The following is a 20,796-nucleotide window of genomic DNA, read 5'->3' on the forward strand; positions in this document are numbered from 1 at the left end:
TCATCATTTTAGCCAATTTGCAAAACTTATTCTGGTTCTGAAGCCGTTGATCCAAGACTACGGCACTGATTTGACGTTGAATACATTCTGCTGGTTACCAGCGCAGTTTCCCTGGACAATACTTATCAATTAGTTTCTGATAGTAGGGCTGCAATGTCTTCACATCAGGCAAGTCATCACACTTGGTGTACAGATCAAATTTGCTGCAAACACAGAAAGGTGTGGTTAGGCTGGCAGCAAGCATAACAACATGGAAAATCCACCCCTTCCAATAACAGTCTCTCCTACTACAACCCTCCCATTTGAATTGTTCCAGTTAGTTTTTGTTCTGGGAGACTACTCCATATCTCATTTTCTTTGATTTTCCACTTTAAACATCAGTTGAAAATCACCAAACCATCTTCATAAGTTGTTCCCAATGCTGTCACTTCCATAGTGACACAACCTCGAACACTCAGCTCAGGAACAGTCATGAGCACTAAAACCAGTTACATATTCCAGTAGCTACAACATCGACAAAAGTGTTATTCCCTAATGGTTTCCACAGTTTTCCCATTGACTCTTTGTTGTATTGACACAGCCTAGTTTACTGATTTTTAACCTGCTTCAGACATTTATGTTCCCCATGCTTTTGATTGTGTGACACAGAATTAAAAGCTTTACTGAAACTTCAAAGAAAGTTTAACAGAGTTTTGATTAGAATAGCTTGAGAATTTTTAATGAACTTACTTAAATTCTTTAACCCATTGAAGCATTTGCAGGTCTTTGCTGTTACAAAGATGCATGTAATCTCCCTCTGTGTGCCAGGGGTAGAATGAATGGAAGCGGACCATATACAGTCCCTGCACCAAACATACAAACATGGACAGATAGACACACGCACAGACAGCATCAAATGTTTATTGATACCAATATAATCTTTAGATTTTACCCTTGACTTCTTCCCTATAATTTCACCTTCCCATCAACTGGTGCTTTCTCCAGCATTGCCCCTCTGAAAGTTGCTCAGGCAGTGCTGCCCTTTGTAACATATGCTCCTACAACACTACTATTCCAGCAGAGGGGCACTCCCGTTGTACAGTCACCCAGGAGTTCATCCTGGATTTTGTGTTCAAGTCACTGCAATAAGACTTAAACCCATGACATAACTGTTGTACCCCTGAGCTATGACTGCCTGGAAGATCATGCAGTTGTGGTGAGCAGTGATCCAGATCTAAGCTCAGAGAAGAAATACAAAGGCTTTTAGACTTACCTCTTCAGGAAGTTTGCACCCATTAGTTTTCAGCACATTGTACAGATATTCTACAAGAGAAAGGTCCAAGTTAAATCTCAGGAAGTAGCCCTGGAACTCAGATCATCACATTTAACAAGGTTTTAAAAAGGTTTTTTTTGTTTCATTTGTTTTTTTCTCACTTTCTTGCCCTCCTACAAACACATAATATATTAAGGTGTGATGGTGAGTGCAACACAGTCCACCTGTTTTGAGTCTTTGCCAAACCCACTTTCAGGAAACTCATTTTCTTTCAGCTATTACAGCCTTAAAACAAAATTTTGTCCCAGGTTTTCCTCTTTGGATTCTTAGACCAGTAACTGAAGGTAAGGTCCACTCGAGTGAACTCATAGCAGCCTCAAAGATTGTGGCTATTTTCTAATCAATCTGTTCAAAAATGTTATTAAAAACCTCCAGGTTGAACACAGGACCTCCTAGCTCAGAGGAAGTAGAGACACTACCAATGTGGCATAAGAGCCCCTCCTTAAAGGTTGTAAATTCTCTGACTCATTGTGCTTATGGTGATGATCCTAGCCCCCTCTGCTGGAACTACCTACCAATCTCATTTTCCTGTTCTGCAGCATATCTGTTCATATCCTTCTTTCTGAAATCCTTATCCAATTAAATCATGTAAACTGTTTTAAATGTTGTTAGTCTTTCAGTAAGTCATTCCAGCTGATACTCCTCTGTTTTGAAAACCTAACTAATCCTTTCCCCCCAATGATAATCTTCAAACTGTGACCCTGTTAGAGTTCTGTTTTTCTCTAACTATTAAGGGTTTCAGTGACTGATGATAATTGTCAATGTGTCTCCCTTGTTAACTAATTCACTGACCATTTCATTGTTTCCCACTGCAAAATATTTTATAGTTATTGCACAATGAAAAACACTTCTTTCGTTTAGCTTCTATGTTAGCTACCCATAGGGGTAAATTAATTTTTTTTTAGATTAGCAAGCTGCAACTAGTAAAATGCAAGAGGAATTAGTACTGCATCCTGAACTATTTTGCAAAGATTTGCCTAATGGAACTGAATGTATGGATTTGAAATTTACTGATGACACCTGAGAATTGGGAAAGTAAGTTGTCAAGAGGAAGTGGAGAATGTACAAAGGGATATAGACCTGGCAAAAATTTGGAGAGAGATAATGTAGATAAATGTGAACTTTGCAATTTTAGCAGAAATATCTGAAAAACAATGTCCAATGTAAATGGAGAAAAATTGCAGACCTATGCTGTTGGGGGATCTGCATGTCTTGGTGCATGAAGTAAGTATACAGTTACAGCAAGTGATAGAGAAAACAAGGGGAATGTCTGTATTTATTACAAGAGAAATGGAACACAAAGGGGAAGTTTTACTGCAGCTGTACATGGTCTTGATGGGACCATATCTGGAATTCAGTGTACAGTTTTTAATCTAATTTAGAAAAAGATAATTATTAAAAATAGTTTGGGTAGGTTTCACTCAACACATTTCGTGGATGAAGGCCTTATCTTGTGAAGACAGTTTGAATAGTTTAAGCCAGTACCCATTAGAGTTTAGAAGAATGAAAAGTGATATTATTGATGCATTTAAGGTCGAGAGGGAGCTGGATAGATTGGATATCCAGAGGATAGTTCCTCTTATGCAGGAGACTAATACTATGGAAAAGAGATTACAAGCAAAAGATCTTTCTTTAAATAGATAAGAGAATTTTTTTCTTTGTGTCATTACAGTATAGTATTCTCTTCCCCACAAGGTAGTAAGACACTGGATATTTCTGTTTATTTAAGGTTACGTCAGATGGATTTTGACAAATCCAGGTTATGGCATGCAGACAGGAAAGTGGAGCTGAGACCATAACTAGGTCACCTATGGTTTTAGAGCCTGTTCCACAATTCACTTTCAGCCAAATGGCCTGCTCCTAAGACCTACGTTCCCACGTACAACAATCTGCTTAGTCCCCTAGATCAATGTGCATCACCTCTATAAATTCTGATGCTTTGACACTTATCCATCTGTATTCTTACAGAGTTAGCATGAACATTGCCCCTTCTACATTCAGTTTTCAAGTGGTAAAACAGGCACGCAGTTTCCTTAAAAATCTCCCATCTTCAGTCACAACATTGGACTCCCAATCGCTGCTTACCATCATGTCCCCATGACATCAGTACTTTGTCCAACCCACAGTTAGGTTCGTACATCCCATAAAGCGAGCTGAAAAATACATAACTAAATCATTTGGGGAACTTGTAACAAAGCAGATAGCATCGTCTAAGACATATCAATCCTTGTCCATTTCCACCTGGACAGGGTGACATGCTTAATATGTTGCCAAAATACAGGAATATCATGAAGATGCCATATGGTATGTTTCCTGTCATTGTTCCATAGCAACTGTTGGATCTTGGAGTTAAGTGTATTTCTTATAAAAGTCTTATTATTGTGTACAGAGAACAATAGGTGATGTTAATACCATAACTCTCCAAACATGTGTCTTCAATCAGTACCCCTCTTTGGCTTCATTTTTATTAATTTAATCTTTAGCTGCTTGAGAGCTACATTAGAAGAGATTAGGACACAAATGAAACGTGGTCGTAGAGTTATATGTTAAGGAATAAGAGAGGGTGAAAGTTTTGGTTTTAGTATTTCGTGGGATGTGGGCATTGCTGACAAGGCTAGCATCTGTCACCAATACCTAATTGCCTTTGGGAAGATGGTAATGAGCTGCTTCCTCTTAACAACCACAGTTGATCTGGTTTTGACTTCTCTGTAGTGGTTTTGGTACAGCTGAGGGGCTGGTCATTTCAGAGGCCAGTCAAAAGACAATCACTTTGCTGTGCATTGATTTTCTTGCAGGCTATAATGGATCAGAGGGTGAAATGGTTCTGAGTCAGATCAGATGCTTGTCTGGTTTCCTCAGTGGTGCTTAACGGTGGCGAGATTTAACTCATAAGATCATACAGCATGGAAACGAACACTTCAGTCCAATTTGTCCACGCCGACCAGACATCCTAATCTGATTTAGTCCCATTTGGCCCATATCCCTCTAAACTCTTCCTATTCATATACCTGTCCAGATCCTTTTAAATGTTGGAATTGTACCTGCTTCCACCACTTACTGTGCAGCATACATGCACCACCCTCTGCATAAAAAAGTTACCTGTTAGGGAAAATAAAACCTTGGCAGCACAGTGGCTCAGTGGTTAGCACTGCTGCCTCACAGCGCCAATGACTCAGGTTTGATTCCAGCCATGGGCAACTGCCTGTGTGGAGTTTGCATATTCTCCCGATGTCAGGGTGGGTTTCCTCCAGGTGCTCCAGTTTCCTCCCACAATCCAACAATGTGCAGTTTAGGTGAATTGGCCATGCTAAATTGCCCATAGTGTTAGGTGCATTGGTCAGGGGTAAATATGAGGAATGGGTCTGGGGAGGTTACTCTTCGGAGGGTCGGTGTGGATTTGTTGGCCGAAGGTCCTGTTTCCATACTGTAGGAAATCTAATCTTGTGCCAAATTGTTTCAAACAAAAGTCAGGAGAACTGCCAAGCCACCAACAAGTACAGACTGCCTGCAGAACAGCTCTCTGAAAGGTACCTGGCTATAAGGAGTCTGTGCAGCAGAACATCGAAAAAACAACAGAGGAAAATCTGCAGAGGAAGATACAAAGAGAAGATTCGACAGTTGACTGGTTTTGAAAGTTGAATTTGTTTTTGTAAATCTCAATCGGGATTTTTTATCGGACTAGTATTATAGAGTGGGAGATAAAAGATAAGTTTAAGAGAAAGAAGTTGTAAATAGTTGTTGGTTTTAATATTCTTTGTTGGACTTAAAGAATAAAGTTGTTAATTTTTACTTTAAATATGGACCTCTGGGATAAGCCTTTGCCTCTCAAATTTTAACAGATTACAGCATTGGGTGAATCTTTTCTGTGTGGCTGGTTTAAATTAGCAGAGGGGTTTAACCCCATGTCATAACAGTTTGGGGCCTTTCATCTGCAATTTGAATCGTTTGGACAGATCCAGTCTGAGATTTGGCCAGGTTTAGTAGATTTGGGGTATGAAAAAGCCTAGTAGATTTAAACATGGGCGGGCTTTAAAGCTAGGTAGGACCTATAAAGCTCTTAAGATTATTCTGCTGGAGGAGTTTAAAACTCATTTCCAGAGATGATAAGAATTCATGTGGAGGAACAGAAAGTAAGAAGGGCAGCAGAATTAGCAGATGAATACATGTTGGTGCATAAGACTAGTTTCCAGCCAGAGTTCCCTCTTGTGAGGGTTAGAAGTTGCGAGAAGGGACGATCCAGCACTAGGAAACAAAGAGTGTGAGGTGCTGCATTTTGGGAAAGCAAATCTTAGCAGGACTTAATGGTAAGGTCCTAGGGAGAGTTGCTGAACAAAGAGACCTTGGAGTTCAGGTTCATAGCTCCTTGAAAGTGGAATCGCAGGTAGATAGGATAGTGAAGAAGGCATTTGGTATGCTTTCTTTTATTGGTCAGAGTATTGAGTACAGGAGTTGGGAGGTCATGTTGTGGCTGTAAAGGACATTAGTTAGGCCACTGTTGGAATATTGTGTACAATTCTGGTCTCCTTCCTATCGGAAAGATGTGAAACTTGAAAGGGTTCACAAAAGATTTACAAGGATGTTGCCAGGGTTGGAGGATTTGAGCTACAGGGAGAAATTGAACAGACTGGGGCTGTTTTCCCTGGAGCGTCGGAGGCTGAGGGGTGACTTTATAGAGGTTTATAAAATCAGGAGGGGCATGGATAGGGTAACTAGGCAAAGTCTTTTCCCTGGGGTGGGGGAGTCCTGAACTAGAGGGCATAGGTTTAGGGTGAGAGGGGAAAGATATAAAAGAGACCTAAGGGGCAATGTTTTCACTCAGAGGGTGGTACGTGTATGGAATGAGCTGCCAGAGGAAGTGATGGAGCTAGTACAATTGCAACATTTAAAGGACATCTGGATGGGTATATGAATAGGAAGGGTTTGGAGGGATATGGGCCAGGTGCTGGCAGGTGGGACTAGATTGGGTTGGGATAGCTGGTCGGCATGGACGAGTTGGACCAAAGAGCCTGTTTCTGTGCTGTACATCTCTATGACTCTAAGAGACTTTGAGCAATTAATTCGCTTTTATTAAATGGCCATGGGGAATTATAAGTTCGTTCAGAACAAAGTCCGATGCAATTTCAACGAAATACAGAATGTTACAAGTTATAGAGTAAAATACAAGCTACTGCCCATTAATTATGCAACCTAGGGGCAGTCGTCAGGTTCCCGTGCATTGTCCGGACCTACATTTTTTTTTAGATTAGAATAGATTAGATTACAGTGTGGAAACAGGCCCTTCGGCCCAACAAGTCCACACCGACCCGCCGAAGCGAAACCCACCCATACCCCTACATTTACCCCTTACCTAACACTACGGGCAATTTAGTATGGCCAATTCACCTAACCTGCACATCTTTGGACTGTGGGAGGAAACCGGAGCACCCGGAGGAAACCCACGCAGACACGGGGAGAACGTGCAAACTCCACACAGTCAGTCGCCTGAGTCGGGAATTGAACCCGGGTCTCTGGTGCTGCGAGGCAGCAGTGCTAACCACTGTGCCACAAAACTGAATGTTACCGTGTACTGCAGGTTTCAGCTAGACTAGAATAACCAATAAAGGACAGAGAGCACAACCCTCTGCGTGAGAAAGTTACCCCTCAGATCCTTTGTAAATCTTTCCCCTCTAGTTTTGGACTCCTCCACCCTGGGACAAAAGACCTTGTCTATTCACCCCTATCCAAGCCCCTCATAATTTTATAAGCCCCTTATAAGGTCACCGAACAGCCTCCAACATTCCAGGGGGATTAGCCCCAGCCTATTCAGCCTCTCCCGAAAACTCAAACCCTCCAGGGACTTCAATGAGTAAAAAATATAATGGACAGTGTCACTTACTTGTATCTAGGGTCCTTAAGATCTGGATTGTCTGAAAATGTTGAGTCCCTGTAAACAATAGAATCCCGAAACTTGCATCCAACTGGGTAGGTGTCTCCAACCACACACCACTGAGAACAGAAAGCAATCACAATTTGTTAAAGCATGAAAACGACATCTATAGTCCAAAAAGCAGGCTTGACTCAGCACAGAGTTCTCACTCACTGTTGCATTGCCATCGCATAATAGCTGGACATCTGGGACTCAGGTTTCAAGTGTGTGCAGGAGACTGGAGGAGTAGGGTGTAATCGGTTTTGAAATGTGTGCATTACAGTTGGTATCTGTGGAGGAGCAAACTTGAGTCAGGGGAAGAAGGGTGATTTGGGAAGAGGACTTGGTATGAGGATGCAGGCAATGGTGTTTCAGAGAGACTTGTGTAAAGAAAGTTTTGAGGTAATCTAATTTGAGTATTTGAAATGATTAAAATAATTGATAAGGTAGACAAATACTATTCCTGCTGGCAGGGGAACTTACAACAAGGGGGTATAACCTTAAAATTAGAACTCGATGATTCAACGTGATGTAAACATTTCTTCAAAGTGTAGTGTAAATCTGGAACTTGATCACCAAGAGGCCCGTGGCTGCTGGAGATCAATTGAAATTTTCAGAACGTCAATTGATAACTTTTTATTAGTTTAGATGTTGAAGTAACCAATAGGGTAAGATAACGATCTGCCTTGATCTAGTTGAAAGGTGGAACATCCCCATAACAATGGCTAGAATGGCCTCATGTTCCTATGGTTGTGCCCCTTTGTGTAACAGATACAATCTGTTGGAGATAAATGCAACAATCATCATTGAGATCTCCTAAAGAGTCTTGCCACGCTCAGGATTGCTCTCCTTACCTGCGGCTCCCCCCAGACAGTGAGGATTTTCCCAATATCATGCAGCAACCCAACCAGCTGGAGCCAGTCTACAAAATAGAAATAAACATACACACATTAATTGCAGCATCTCATAATTCCCTAAACTTCATCAATCCACACCACCATTGTGCTGCATTGTCAGGTAGTATTGAGGGAGCGTTGCACTTTGTGAGACAATACCAGAGAAGGTACTTTGATTTGATGTGGGCAGTGATGAGGGAGCACTGCAGGAGGAGTTTAATGGAAGGAGTGATACATTTTTCGAGAGACTACTAAGGGCATACTAAGCCAACAGCACCTGCTGAGAACTGCACCATCATAGGACAGCACTGTAAAAGCGCTGAAGGAGTGCCAATTCAAACATTATGTCATGTGATGCTCCAAACTTTACAGAACCACACTTTCACACCTACATGTGTTTACTTCTGTCTGTGTCCTTGTTTCTAACGTTAAAAATCACACAACACCAGGTTATAGTCCAACAGGTTTAATTGGAAGCACACTAGCTTTCGGAGCAAAATTAGCTAGCGTGCTTCCAATTAAACCTGTTGGACTATAACCTGGTGTTGTGTGATTTTTAACTTTGTACACCCCAGTCCAACACTGGCATCTCCGAATCTTGTTTCTAACTGTCTGTATGTATCTTCCTGAGTTTGTCTACTTATGTTTCAATGTGTGTTTGACTATGAGTCCTTTTTTTGTGCTTACCTCTCTCTACATATTTGTGTATGCGATGTGCCTGTGTATGTTATGTGTCTGTACTCTCCATTCATTCCCAGCAGCCTCTCTTTCAGAAGAGTTAAATAGTTTACCCAGGTCAGGATAGACCTTCCGAATTTCTTCTGCTGTTTGGTAGGCATGGAAAGAATTTGGAAAATCAACATCAGGATCAGATTCATCCACTATCTGATCAAGTGCTTGAAGAGCTTCCATCACTGTCATCTGAGCCTGTGAACATGAGCCCCATCGTGCAATCTAAAATATGAGACGCAACAAAAAACAACTCAACACACCAGCTCAATTGATTATTCAAACATCATTATTCAGTCACTCAAACCCCCATATAGATCCGATACACCACCCACAATCCCATCTGGCTGGTTCTTCAAGAGCTCAAATGCCATTGAGTTAAGCACCCCTTCCAACCATTGTTCACCTGTCTATCAGGGTTTATCAAGAATCAAAATAAGAATGAAGACAAAAAGTTTCAAATAATAAAGAATTTGGCTGAGGTGCGTTAGAATCAAAGCTGGTAAAAATTGCAAAGGGGAAGACTTCAAAAAGGTGGAAGTTTGAACACATTCACATGAAGCAGAAAAGAAAGGCATCCAATGCTAGATCTCACTGGATTACTATGGGTGGAGAGATCGAAATTAAATAATAAATTATAATAATTGTTGCCTATATGTATAATAATTCAGTAGAGAAGCGAAATATAGTGGGCAATTGAAAACTGAAATGAGAGACAAAGTGAGGAAAACATTAGTGAGTTACATTGAAGGGAATTCCAAAGTCTTACAAACGTAGTGAAAGGGTATTCTAAGGAAGGATAAATGTGGGGATTGACTCGGGATTGAAAAGGAAATCTTTTTGTGGAGGAAAATGCAGTAAATAATTATTTTAGATCAATCTTCACCTAAGAGAATATTGACAGTGCAGCAGCAAAGAGGAAGGAAATAGCAATATTGGATTCATGGTATGAAAAAGTGTAAAAAGTTGGCTGTACTCAAAGTGCCAAAGTCATCTAATCTGAATTGATTACTGAAGAGACCAAGGTTACAAATTCCAGAGGCTCTGAATACACTTTCTTCATTAAGGCCTTGGTGCCAAAGGGCTGGAGAATTGAAAACACTACGCCTTTGTTCAAAAAAGGGCTGTGAGATAAAACCCAGTAAATGCACACCATCTACATAACATTAATATTTTGGGGAAACATTTAGAGACAATAATCTGGGACAAAATTAATTGGCACTTGGAAGAGTATGGGCTAAAAAGTGAAAGCCAGCATTGATTTGAAAAAGGCGAAGTGTATTTATTAACTTGGTCAAAATTTTATGATGACAGGAGGGAGGGTTGACATATGCAGTTAAAATCATCACAAAATAGACTTGTTAGCAAAATTAAAGCCCACGTAATTCAAGGGTCAGTGGCTGTGGGTGCAAAATTGTCTAAAGGACAGAAAGCAGAGAGATTGGAGTGAAGTGTACAGTGGTAAATATTAGGACTAATGGTCTTTTTGATCTATATTAATGACCTGTCCTTGAACATGCAAAGCACAACTTAAGTTTGCAAATGGCATGGAATTCAAATGTGGCAAACACCAAAGAAGAGAATACCAGAGGTACCAGTCATAAACTGATTAAATTAACTGATGAAATCACACATAGTCATTAATCTTAATTCAGAGAATTATTAGGTGATACATTTTGGTTGAAAACTATTTATGAATTTTTTCAGGTTCATCACTCAGCATTACTGCAAGGATGATGGAAATTGTGTGCTTGTCTCATTGGTTCTCCTACCAGAAAGAAGATTGCCAAGAGAACTTAAAGAGGCATTCAAGGACATGAAGAATTTTGGTAGTTTGTGAGGATAAATTATTTCCAATAACAAATGGGTCAGTAGCCAGAGGAAATGATTGGTGAAAGTACCAGAGGCTACATAACCAATGTTCGCTATAAGCCGTAGGTCTGCGCAGCTGCTTGGAGGGTCAATGTATGTCAGTAAGAATGTGGGCCCATTGACTTCCAGTTCAGAAAGTCACAGCCATGCACAGAGCTGGAGATCCACACAGCAAAAATTAAAGGAAGGGCAATTTAGCAGGAAGTATATTTTAGGCATAAAGTTGAATGCGCAACTTGAAAAAGTGGTGGAAGCAATTTAATTGTAATTTTCAAAAGCGAATTGAATAAAAACAATTACAGGAATGGGGAAAGAGCATGGAGCGGGACTAATTGAATAGCTCTATTAAAGAGTTGGCACATGCATGTGTTAAATGATTTCTTTCAGAGCTGTCTAATTCTAAGGTGTATTTGAAATGACATTGACTGAGATCCCAGGATCTCGATGGTCTTGATGAACCACTCACCTTCTTGGTAACAAATTCCACTGTCTGGTTAGTGTGCATCAGCCGATACGTGTTCAGTACCCGTTCCTGGAGCAATCCAGACTGAACAAAGGCAAAGAGGAAACACTTGCCATTTAATCCTCTCCACATGAAGATACGTCCTGCAGAAGGGAAGCTGGGATCTGACCCCATCTCACCACCACTGCAACGTCTAATCACTCCTCCACGCTCCAGCTCGTGCTGCCTCCCCCCTCCCCATTACTGCCTCCCCCCTCCCCATTAATGCCCCCTCCCATTCCTGACCCTTCCCCCTCCCATTCTGACCCTCCCCTCCCATTCCTGACCCTCCCCTCCGATTACTGACCCTTCCCCCTCCCATTACTGCCCCCTCCCCCTCCCATTACTGCCCCCCTCCCATTCCTGACCCTCCCCTCCCATTACTGACCACTCTGACTCCTATTACTGACCCTCCCCTCCCATTACTGACCTCTCCCCCTCTCATTCTGACCGTCCCCTCCCATTCCTGACCCTCCCCTCCCATTACTGACCCCTCCCCCTCCCATTACTGCCCCTCCCCCTCCCATTTCTGACCCTCCCCTCCCATTCCTGATCCTCCCCTCCCATTTCTGATCCTCCTCTCCCATTCCTGACCCTCTCCTCCCATTCCTGACCCTCCCCTCCCATTCCTGACCCTCCCCCTCCCATTACTGACCACTCTGACTCCCATTCCTGACCCTCCCCCTCCAATTACTGACCCCTCTCCCTGCCATTTCCTGACCCTCCCCTCCCATTACTGACCCTCCCCTCCTGTTACTGCCCCTCCCCCTCCCATTATTGCCATCTCCCCCTTCCCATTAATGCTCTTTTCCCATAGGTATTGTTCCAATCCCTCCAGCCTCTTTATCAATCCCAGGTATTTGTCTCTCCTCCTTCCCCTCCTCTCTCCTATACCTCTACCCAATATTCCTACACTCTTGATCCCCCCCATCCAGTATTCAAACAGCCCCCTACCCAGTATTTCTACACTCTCCCCGGTAACAATCTATTGCCCTAGATATTGATCTGGATTAGAGAGGTGCTGGAAAAGCACAACAGTTTAGGCAGCATCCAAGGAGCAGTAAAATCGCCTCATCTTCCGCCTCGGAACACTTCAACCCCTGGGCATCAATGTGGACTTCAACAGTTTCCTCATTTCCCCTTTCCCCACCTCACCCCAGTTCCAAACTTCCAGCTCAGCACTGTCCCCATGACTTGTCCTACCTGCCTATCTTCTTTTCCACCTATCCACTCCACCTTCCCCTCGCCCCCAACCTATCACCTTCATCCCCTCCTCCACTCACCTATTGTACTCTATGCTACTTTCTCTCCACCTTTCAGGCGCTCTGCCTGTATTCCTGATGAAGGGCTTTTGCTCGAAACGTCAATTTTACTGCTCCTTGATGCTGCCGGAACTGCTGTGCTTTTCCAGCACCACTAATCCAGAATCTGGTTTCCAGCATCTACAGCCATTGTTTTTACCCAGATACTGACCTGCAAAACCTGATTTCTGGTACTATGTCCACCACCCCATTTCTCCAAACCCTGATACCATTGACTCCCTGGTCTCTCAGTACCATTCCCACACAGAAGCAAACAGCCCCCAACTCTCACCCCCTCCTCCCCTTCCCTGTCACTCACTAGTTCTGTTCTCTGTCCTGGTGCCATCTGCCATGATGTTGGGACTCACCTTGAAGTTCCTGTAAGTGGCCAGATTCTTAGTGTTGGTCCAAGCTGTGGTGAGGCCATGGATCGGCCCTGAGGGCTCAGTCAGTTTTAAATTCTGCAATGAACAACTGGTTAGTGAATACAAATAAAAGATTCATTTATCTCACACCAGATCATATCTCTCAGAAAACAGCTAACATTCAAAGAATTTCACTTGTTAATGTGGCAACAGGATCTGGCAAACAGTAGCCAGACAAGTGACCCAGATAATATTTTAAGTGTTTTGTTTTTGGTGGAAAATTAATGGCTTGGACCATGGGGAGAACTCATTTCATTAGTGGCTGCAGATTCTTACATCAATTTGAGATACAGGTTGGAGCCCCTCTTTAAATACGCTGGTCTTTCTGACAGTCTGAGCCCTGTAACATGGGGGAGTTCATTATCTCCCACAGTCTGGAACAACATGGAGCGAGCCATTATTTGAAGGGTAAACCCATATCTGAGGATCAAGTAGCACAGAGGTTGAAAATAATTAAATAAAAGAAACAGACCAAGAAATACCCAAAAGGGGAATCAATTATTAAATTGTTTTAGGAACAGTTTTTGTCAAAACTTGTGCCATGTTCCCTAGTCATATAATAATAACTGAGGGATGTCAGGGAGTTAATCCTCTGCCTGATTCTTGTCTAGTTCACAGCTCCACTGGATTTCTGCCCAATTATTGCTTATTCCTTAGTTAATCTAACCTGATTCCAGGCTAAACTAATTCCTACCCAATCTTCACTTGTTCCAGGTCTTACTTGATTCCGACCTCACACAATTCTTGGCAGGAGGCTGAAGTTGCTTAAATGGGCAGAAAAATTAGAAATGGCAAAGAAAAGAGCTTTGAAATTAACAAAAGGGAAAGGATATGAGAAATGGAGTGGCAGTGATTGAGAGATACAGGAAGCATACGAACAACAGTGAGAGAGTGACAGAACAAGAGGTGGAGAATGAGATACAGAACGAAAGCAACAGAAAACGAGAGGCATAGTGAGAGAGAGAGAAATATAAAGAGAGCTATCGAGATGAAGGAGAGAACAAGAGATGATAGACAAGGAGAACAGCGATGGAGAAAGAGAACTGAGAGACAAATAAATTTAGAATGATAGCAGAGCAAGAGAGAGAGGAGACTGATGGACCCAAGGCTCTGCCTGTATTGCATACAGATCTAGGGCTTTCTCAATTACTATTTCTTCTTGTCTGATTATTTCTCTCTTCCTATCTCTCTCCCTTGCCCTACTCCCTCTATCTGTCACATTTTCTTTTTATCTTACCCTGTCTCTAACTTGTCCTCTCTGTTTTTCTGTCTCTCCCAACCACAGCATTTGTACTATAAGTTTCAAAACCCAGTTTTCTCCAGAGACTCACCATCTGTGGTTCTCTAATCGTCATAGTGCTGCAGATTATGTGTGTGTCCAAGCTTCAACTCATGCAGTTAAATAGCTCTCTGTCGGATGAGTAAGGGTCAATGTTCAGGGTCAACAATGTGACCTTTTTACTCTTCATTAGATTGTAGCGATATTGTGTGTTAATGATTGTGAGGGCAGTTTATCAATTATCTCCATATCACTTTCATCTCACAGTTGATTTACCTTATTAATAACCTCACTTCCAACTGCATACTAAAAAGTACAGACAGCCGTTCACCATCTTGAGCTCTGTGTGTGTATCGGCCTATTTTGTGTCTATCAGCGTGTTTTTGTGCGGTCAGGCTGAGTATGTCTGTCTCTTCTTATGCATGGTTTCATAACGATTTCAAGTATGAATATTCCATTAAATTGGGAGGCTAAAGTTGATATAAGTATAATGTTTATTGCAAGTTTTGTGAAGGTTTGGAGCTTAGGTTGAGGTTTAGGGTGTAGGTTTGCTGGCTGAACTGTAGGTTTGATATTCAGACGTTTCATTACCTGGCTAGGTAACATCATCAGTGGCGACCTCCAAGTGAAGCGAAGCTGTTGTCTCCTGCTTTCTATTTATATCTTTCTCCTGGGTGGGTTCCTGGGGTTCGTGGTGATGTCATTTCCTGTTTGTTTTCTGAGGGGTTGATAGATGGCATCTAGATCTATGTGTTTGTTAATGGCGTTGTGGTTGGAGTGCCAGGCCTCTCGGATTTCTCTGGCATTTCTTTGCTTAGCCTGTCCCAGGATAGATGTGTTGTCCCAGTCGAAATGGTGTTTTTTTTTGTGTTTATTGTTGTTCATCACTTTAAGCCAATGACCAAATGATTTACTTCTAACAGAGTAGACAGTTTGCAGTTTGAAAACGTAACTGTACACATCACAATGAAAAGAACACACAAAGAAAGGCTCAGCTGGAGGCAATAATCTACAGTAAGGATGTATAAGTGCAGGGAAAACTGAACCATGGTTTAATAAAAAATAGGACTGGTGGTTAAATATTGCAGGCTTTCACACATTTAGAAAGAGAGACAAGGAAGAAAATGCTGTAGCCAGCTGAACTAATTAGAGATATGATTCGGAGATGCCAGTGTTGGACTGGGGTGTACAAAGTTAAAAATCACACAACACCAGGTTATAGTCCAACAGGTTTAATTGGAAGCACACTAGCTTTCGGAGCGACGCTCCTTCATCAGGTGATCACAATCACCTGAGGAAGGAGCGTCGGTCCGAAAGCTAGTGTGCTTCCAATTAAACCTGTTGGACTATAACCTGGTGTTGTGTGATTTTTAATTAGAGATAATGTGGCATGAGAAAAAAAACATAATTAATATTAACATAGAAACAGAATTCATATGAAATGGGACAAAGCACATGAATGTCTCAATCACTCTGCAAGGGCAGAGTGCGAAGGAACGATTTGCAGAAGGGGGAGAAGGGGTCAGAGAAAACTATGTAAACGAATTTGAGAAGTGAGCCAAAGGTTAGTCTGGATGGATTTCATTAGCAGAGATTAAAATAAGTTGTGGAAGACATAAGACACATTATTACCTGAACATAAATTTTCACTAGGAAAGGGAATTAGTGCAAAAAGCGGCTATTGTTTATCTGACAGATTAGAAAAAAGATAAAATTGATTAGATTCTTGGCAGTGATTGAAAGATAATGGAATCCTTTATCAAAGATTTAACAGAGGAATATTACGAAATTAGAAACATAATAAAATTAGTACACTGTTCAAAAGGAAGGGTATTGCTCGATAAGCATAATGGAATTATTCAAAGAAGTAACACATAAAATAGGATGAGGGTAATATAATAGAGGTGACTTATTTGTATTTTCCAAAGGCCTTCAGTAAGATACCATAAAGGAGATTCATGTTAGAACATGGGAGCCAGGAAGTGTAATGGATCACAAGCTGGTTATAAAACAGAAAACAAAGCAGAGATTAAAAGTACTTATTCAGATGAAAAAGTAGGAACTGGTGCTGAGAAGAAATGGTGCTGCAAACACTGTTGTTCATGATGTACATTAATAATTTGGATGTGAATTCAAAATACAATTACATCAAGTTGGGGGATTCGGTCAATACTGAGTTGAATATAATACAACAAAAATTAATATGTGTGCAGAATGGGGCACAATTGGCAAATGCATTTCAGTATAACTATCTGCTTTTTTTTATTCGTTAATTGGGTTTGGGATTCTAGGCTGAACCAGGCCAGCATTTCAGGGGAGGAAGTAGCAGATGGCAATGACATTGCACTGATCATGCAGAATCCCAGGCTAATGCTCTGGGTTCTAATCTCACCATGGTAGCTGATGAAATTAGAATTCAATATAACAATGGGTTACGAAACAAGCCTAATGACAAACATGTAGCCACTTTTAAATTTGCTAAAAATCAAACTGATTTTTTAAACAGCCTTGAAGGAGGGAAATCTATCCCATCTGCCATCCTATCTGCTCTGACCTACATGTCGCTCCCAACCCACAGCAATGTGGTTTATGCTTAACTACCCTCTGGGGAATTAAGAATGGGGAATAAATGCTAACCCAACCAATGATGCCCAGATCGTAGAGTCATACTGTCTACAGTACAGAAAAAGACTCTCAGCCCAACAAGTCTGCACAGTCAAATCATGATGTTCTAATCCTATTTCCCATCGTTTAGCCTATTGCTTGTATGTCTTGATATCGCAAATGCACATCTAAATATTCCTTAAATGTTACAAGAGTTTATGCCAGTTTAACAGGCGGTTAGTTCCAGATTCTCATCACCGTCTAGGTGAAAACAATCTTTCCCCCATGTCCTTTCTAAATCTTCTACCCTCTTAAATCCATGCCCTTTGGTCATTGATTCCTCCAGCAACAGAAAAGTCTCTTCCTGTCAACCCTGTCTATGACCCTCATAACTTTATACATCTCAATCATGTTCCACCTCAGTCTCCTCTCTTCCCAGGAAAACAACCTCAACCTATCCAATCTCTCTTCATAACCAACTCTCCAGCTCAGGTGACATCCCAGTAAATCTCCTTTACGCCCTCCAGTGCAGTCACATCTCTCCTATAATGTAGATTCCAAAACTGATTGCAATACCCTATCTGTGATCTAACCAAAGTTTTGTACAATTCCATTATAAGCTCCTTGCTCTTAAACTCTATGCCTCGCTAACAAAGGCAAATATGCCATATGTCTTCTTAAGAATTTTATCCATTTTATCCTGTCCTGTTATGTTTAGGGACTGTTGGAAATGCACACCAAGTCCCTCTGATCTTCCAGTATCTTACCATTTATCACATATTCTCTTGTCTTTGTTTGTCCTGGCCCAGGACATCACCTCATAATTATCTGGATTCAATTCATTTGTCAGTAATCAGCCCAAGTGATCAGCCCATCTGTATCCTCTTGTAATCTCAGGGTATCTTCCTCAGAATTTATCTCCCCATCAATTTTTATATCATCTGCAAACTTAATGATCAACCTTCCGACATTCAAGTCTAACTCATTAATGCATTCCAAAAACATTGTGGGCCCCAACACTGATTCCCACAGGACCCCACTCAACATGGGCTTCCAATCATGAAAACACTCCCCCCCCCCCCCCCCATTCCTGACCATCACTCCCTGCTTCCTGCCACCCACCCAATTTTGGATCCAATTTGTCAACTTTCCTTTGATCCCATCGGCTTTTACTTTTGCTATCAGTCTTCCATGCAGGACCTTATCAAAGGCCTTGCTGAAGTCCAAGAAGACATACATGAATTGGCCTCTCTACACATCTGGTTTCCTCTCCAAAAAATTCAATCAAGTTGGTCAGACATAACCTTCCCCTTTTCACACTATGCTGACTGTTTTTGAATAGTCTTACCTTCTCCAAGTACAAATTAATTCTGCTCCTCAGAATTGCTTCCAATAGTTTCCCCACCACTGAGGTTAAACTGACAGGCCTGTAGTTTCTTGGTTTATCATTTGTTCCCTTCTTGAATAACAGTACGGCATTGACTGTCTTCCAGTCCTCTGGCACGGCTCCTATTGGCTAGAGAGAATTTGAAAACTATTGCCCTACTCCTGCTATTCTCTCCTTTGATTCCTTAAAAGCTCCTGTGATACATTTAATTTGGCCCTCGATATTTATCTACTTTTAAGCCTGCCAGACCACTCAGAACCCCTGCTTTGTCTATGCTAATTTCTTTAATTATATCACAAACTTTTTGTTTGATTTCTATACTCATATCAGCCCTCTCACTCGTAAACACTGACACAAAGTATTCATTTAGAACCCTATCTATGTCTTCCAGCGCCTCACACAAATTAACCCTGTGATACTGAATGGACCCAACTCTTTCCTTAGTTATCCTTTTAGCCTCAATGTATTTTAAAAATAACTTTCGTGCCCCCTTTTTGCTCTCCTAAATTCCTTTTTAAATTCCCTCATGAACATTCTATGCTCCTCTGGGCTTCTGGGGTTTTGAGTCCTTGGTATTTGCCAGTAGCCTTCTTCTTTGTCTTTACCCAATCCTGTACATCCCTTGATATTCAGGGTTTGCTGGTTTTGTTGATCCTATCCTTTTTCTTATTGGAACATTTCCTTCTTGAATTCTTCCCATTGCTCTAAAACAGATTTACTTAACTCAATTTATTAAAATCAGCCTTTCCCCAGAGTAGAACTTTGATTTCAAGCCATCCCTGCCCTTTTCCAGAACAATCTTGTGTCTAACGATTGTTACTGTCCACAAATTGCTCCCCTACTGATATTTCAACCACTTAACCAGCTTTATTACCTAAAATTAAGTCCAGGACCACCTCTCTCATTTATAACCTCATACATACCTTTCACACTATGACTACCTTCAGTTAATCTGGGACAGTTGAAATCCCCCACTGTCACTACCCATTTTACACTTCTCTGAAATTTGCCGACACACCTGCTCTGGTGAAGTGCTGGTGGTATGTCCCGCCTCTCTTATTTATAGGTCTTAGTTTCTTAAAGGAATAATCATGTTGCTGGGAATATGCTACAGGCCTCTCTGGCTGTCTGGAGGCCTGTAGCATATTCCCAGCAACATGATTATTCCTTTAAGAAACTAAGACCTATAAATAAGAGAGGCGGGACATACCACCAACACTTCACCAGAGACTCTCACTGATGATGTTACCTAGTCACGGTGATGAAACATCTGAAAACAAATCTGCCAGCTCAGTGAGCGAACTTATACACGTGATTACTCCTTTTTGGTTTTTCCTATGAATAAATATTAAACAAATAGTTGTTACCCATCCATCGTTGCCTTTGTGAATGTGATAGTGATCTGCCTCTTACTGCTGCAGTCCGCCTGATATCGCTTAGCAATTCCCAATCTTTTCAGTATCAAAACACATTCCAGTGAGACAAATAATTCCATGGTGCATCCATTGTTTCCAGCTGAATTGATTTGAATCTCCATGTGTGCACTGTATTGGAAGTCCACAAACGGAGGGCTCCAGAGGCTTGTAGGAGAAAGTGAGGAGATCAGAGCTGAAAGATGTGTTGCTGGAAAAGCACAGCAGGCCAGGCAGCATCCAAGGATCAGGAGAATCGACGTTTCAGGCATAAGCCCTTCTTCAGGAATGAGGAAGGTGTGCCAAGCCCTCAAACTCTTCATAGCCAACTGCCGCCGCAACATTGACCGACTCAACCTGTCCACCCCTCTCACCCACTCCAACCTCGCAACATGCAGCCCTCCACTCCCTTCGCTCCAACCCCAATCTCACCATCAAACCGGCAGACAAGGGAGGCGCAGTGGTAGTTTGGCGCACCGATCTTTACATTGCTGAGGCTAAACGCCAGCTCGCAGACACTTCCTCCTACTGCCCCCTTGACCATGACCCCAGCTCCCACCACCAAACCATCATCTCCTAGACCATCCATAACCTCATCACCTCAGGGGATCTCCCATCCACCGCCTCCAACCTCATGGTCCCACAACCCCACACCGCCCGTTTCTACCTCCTGCCCAAAATTCACAAACCTGACTGCCCCAGCTGACCCATTGTCTCAGCCTGCTCCTGCCCCACCGAACTCATCTCTGCATACCTCGACACGGTCCTGTCCCCCTTAGTCCAAGAACTCCCCACCTAAGTTCGGGACACCACCCTCGCCCTTCACCTCCTCCATGATTTTCATTTCCCCGACCCCCAATGCCTTATTTTCACCATGGACATCCAGTCCCTATACACCTCCATCCCCCATCACGAAGGCCTTAAAGCCCTCCGTTTCTTCCATTCCCGCTGACCCAACCAGTACCCTTCCACTGACACCCTCTTTTGACTGACTGAACTGGTCCTCACTCTGAACAACTTCTCTTTCCAATCCTCCCACTTCCTCCAAACGAAAGGAGTAGCCATGGGCACCCACATGGGCCCCAGCTATGCCTCCCTCTTCGTCGGATATGTGGAACAGTCCATCTTCCACAGCTACACTGGCACCACCACCCACCTTTTCCTCTGCTACA

General features: G+C 42.1%; 1 protein-coding gene across 2 annotated transcripts; it reads right to left on the bottom strand.

The window, feature by feature from the left end:
* Positions 1 to 64: 64 nt before the first annotated feature.
* Positions 65 to 14,845, bottom strand: miox (myo-inositol oxygenase). Of its 2 annotated transcripts, none has more exons than XM_087999477.1 (10): positions 14,813 to 14,845; positions 12,886 to 12,978; positions 11,181 to 11,261; positions 8,905 to 9,067; positions 8,072 to 8,139; positions 7,188 to 7,297; positions 3,398 to 3,465; positions 1,253 to 1,302; positions 730 to 842; positions 65 to 203 (listed from the first exon to the last, which is right to left on the bottom strand). In XM_087999477.1, exons 1-10 carry the CDS (start codon positions 14,828 to 14,830, stop codon positions 95 to 97), a joined length of 873 nt encoding a protein of 290 aa, XP_087855603.1. In that variant the 5' UTR covers positions 14,831 to 14,845; the 3' UTR covers positions 65 to 94. The 2 variants fall into 2 exon arrangements, with proteins under 2 accessions (XP_087855603.1, XP_043569827.2); XM_043713892.2 differs by lacking the exon at positions 14,813 to 14,845 and adding an exon at positions 14,274 to 14,312.
* Between the last annotated feature and the right edge of the window lie 5,951 nt (positions 14,846 to 20,796).

Source organism: Chiloscyllium plagiosum, unplaced genomic scaffold (genome assembly GCF_037043375.1).
Source record: "Chiloscyllium plagiosum isolate Xiang-an unplaced genomic scaffold, Cpla_swu_hap1 HiC_scaffold_23, whole genome shotgun sequence".
In the NCBI taxonomy this organism is placed as follows: domain Eukaryota; kingdom Metazoa; phylum Chordata; class Chondrichthyes; order Orectolobiformes; family Hemiscylliidae; genus Chiloscyllium; species Chiloscyllium plagiosum.

Excerpts from the sequence above, each read along its gene's own strand:
- miox (XM_043713892.2), bottom strand. The coding sequence starts at position 14,297 with ATGACGATTAGAGAACCACAGATG. Across the intron at positions 11,262-12,885 it reads CCACTTACAGGAACTTCAAG|TCTGGATTGCTCCAGGAACG; the intron begins GTGAGTCCCAAC and ends GCCTTTGTTCAG. Across the intron at positions 843-1,252 it reads GGTGCAAACTTCCTGAAGAG|GGACTGTATATGGTCCGCTT; the intron begins GTAAGTCTAAAA and ends TGTTTGGTGCAG.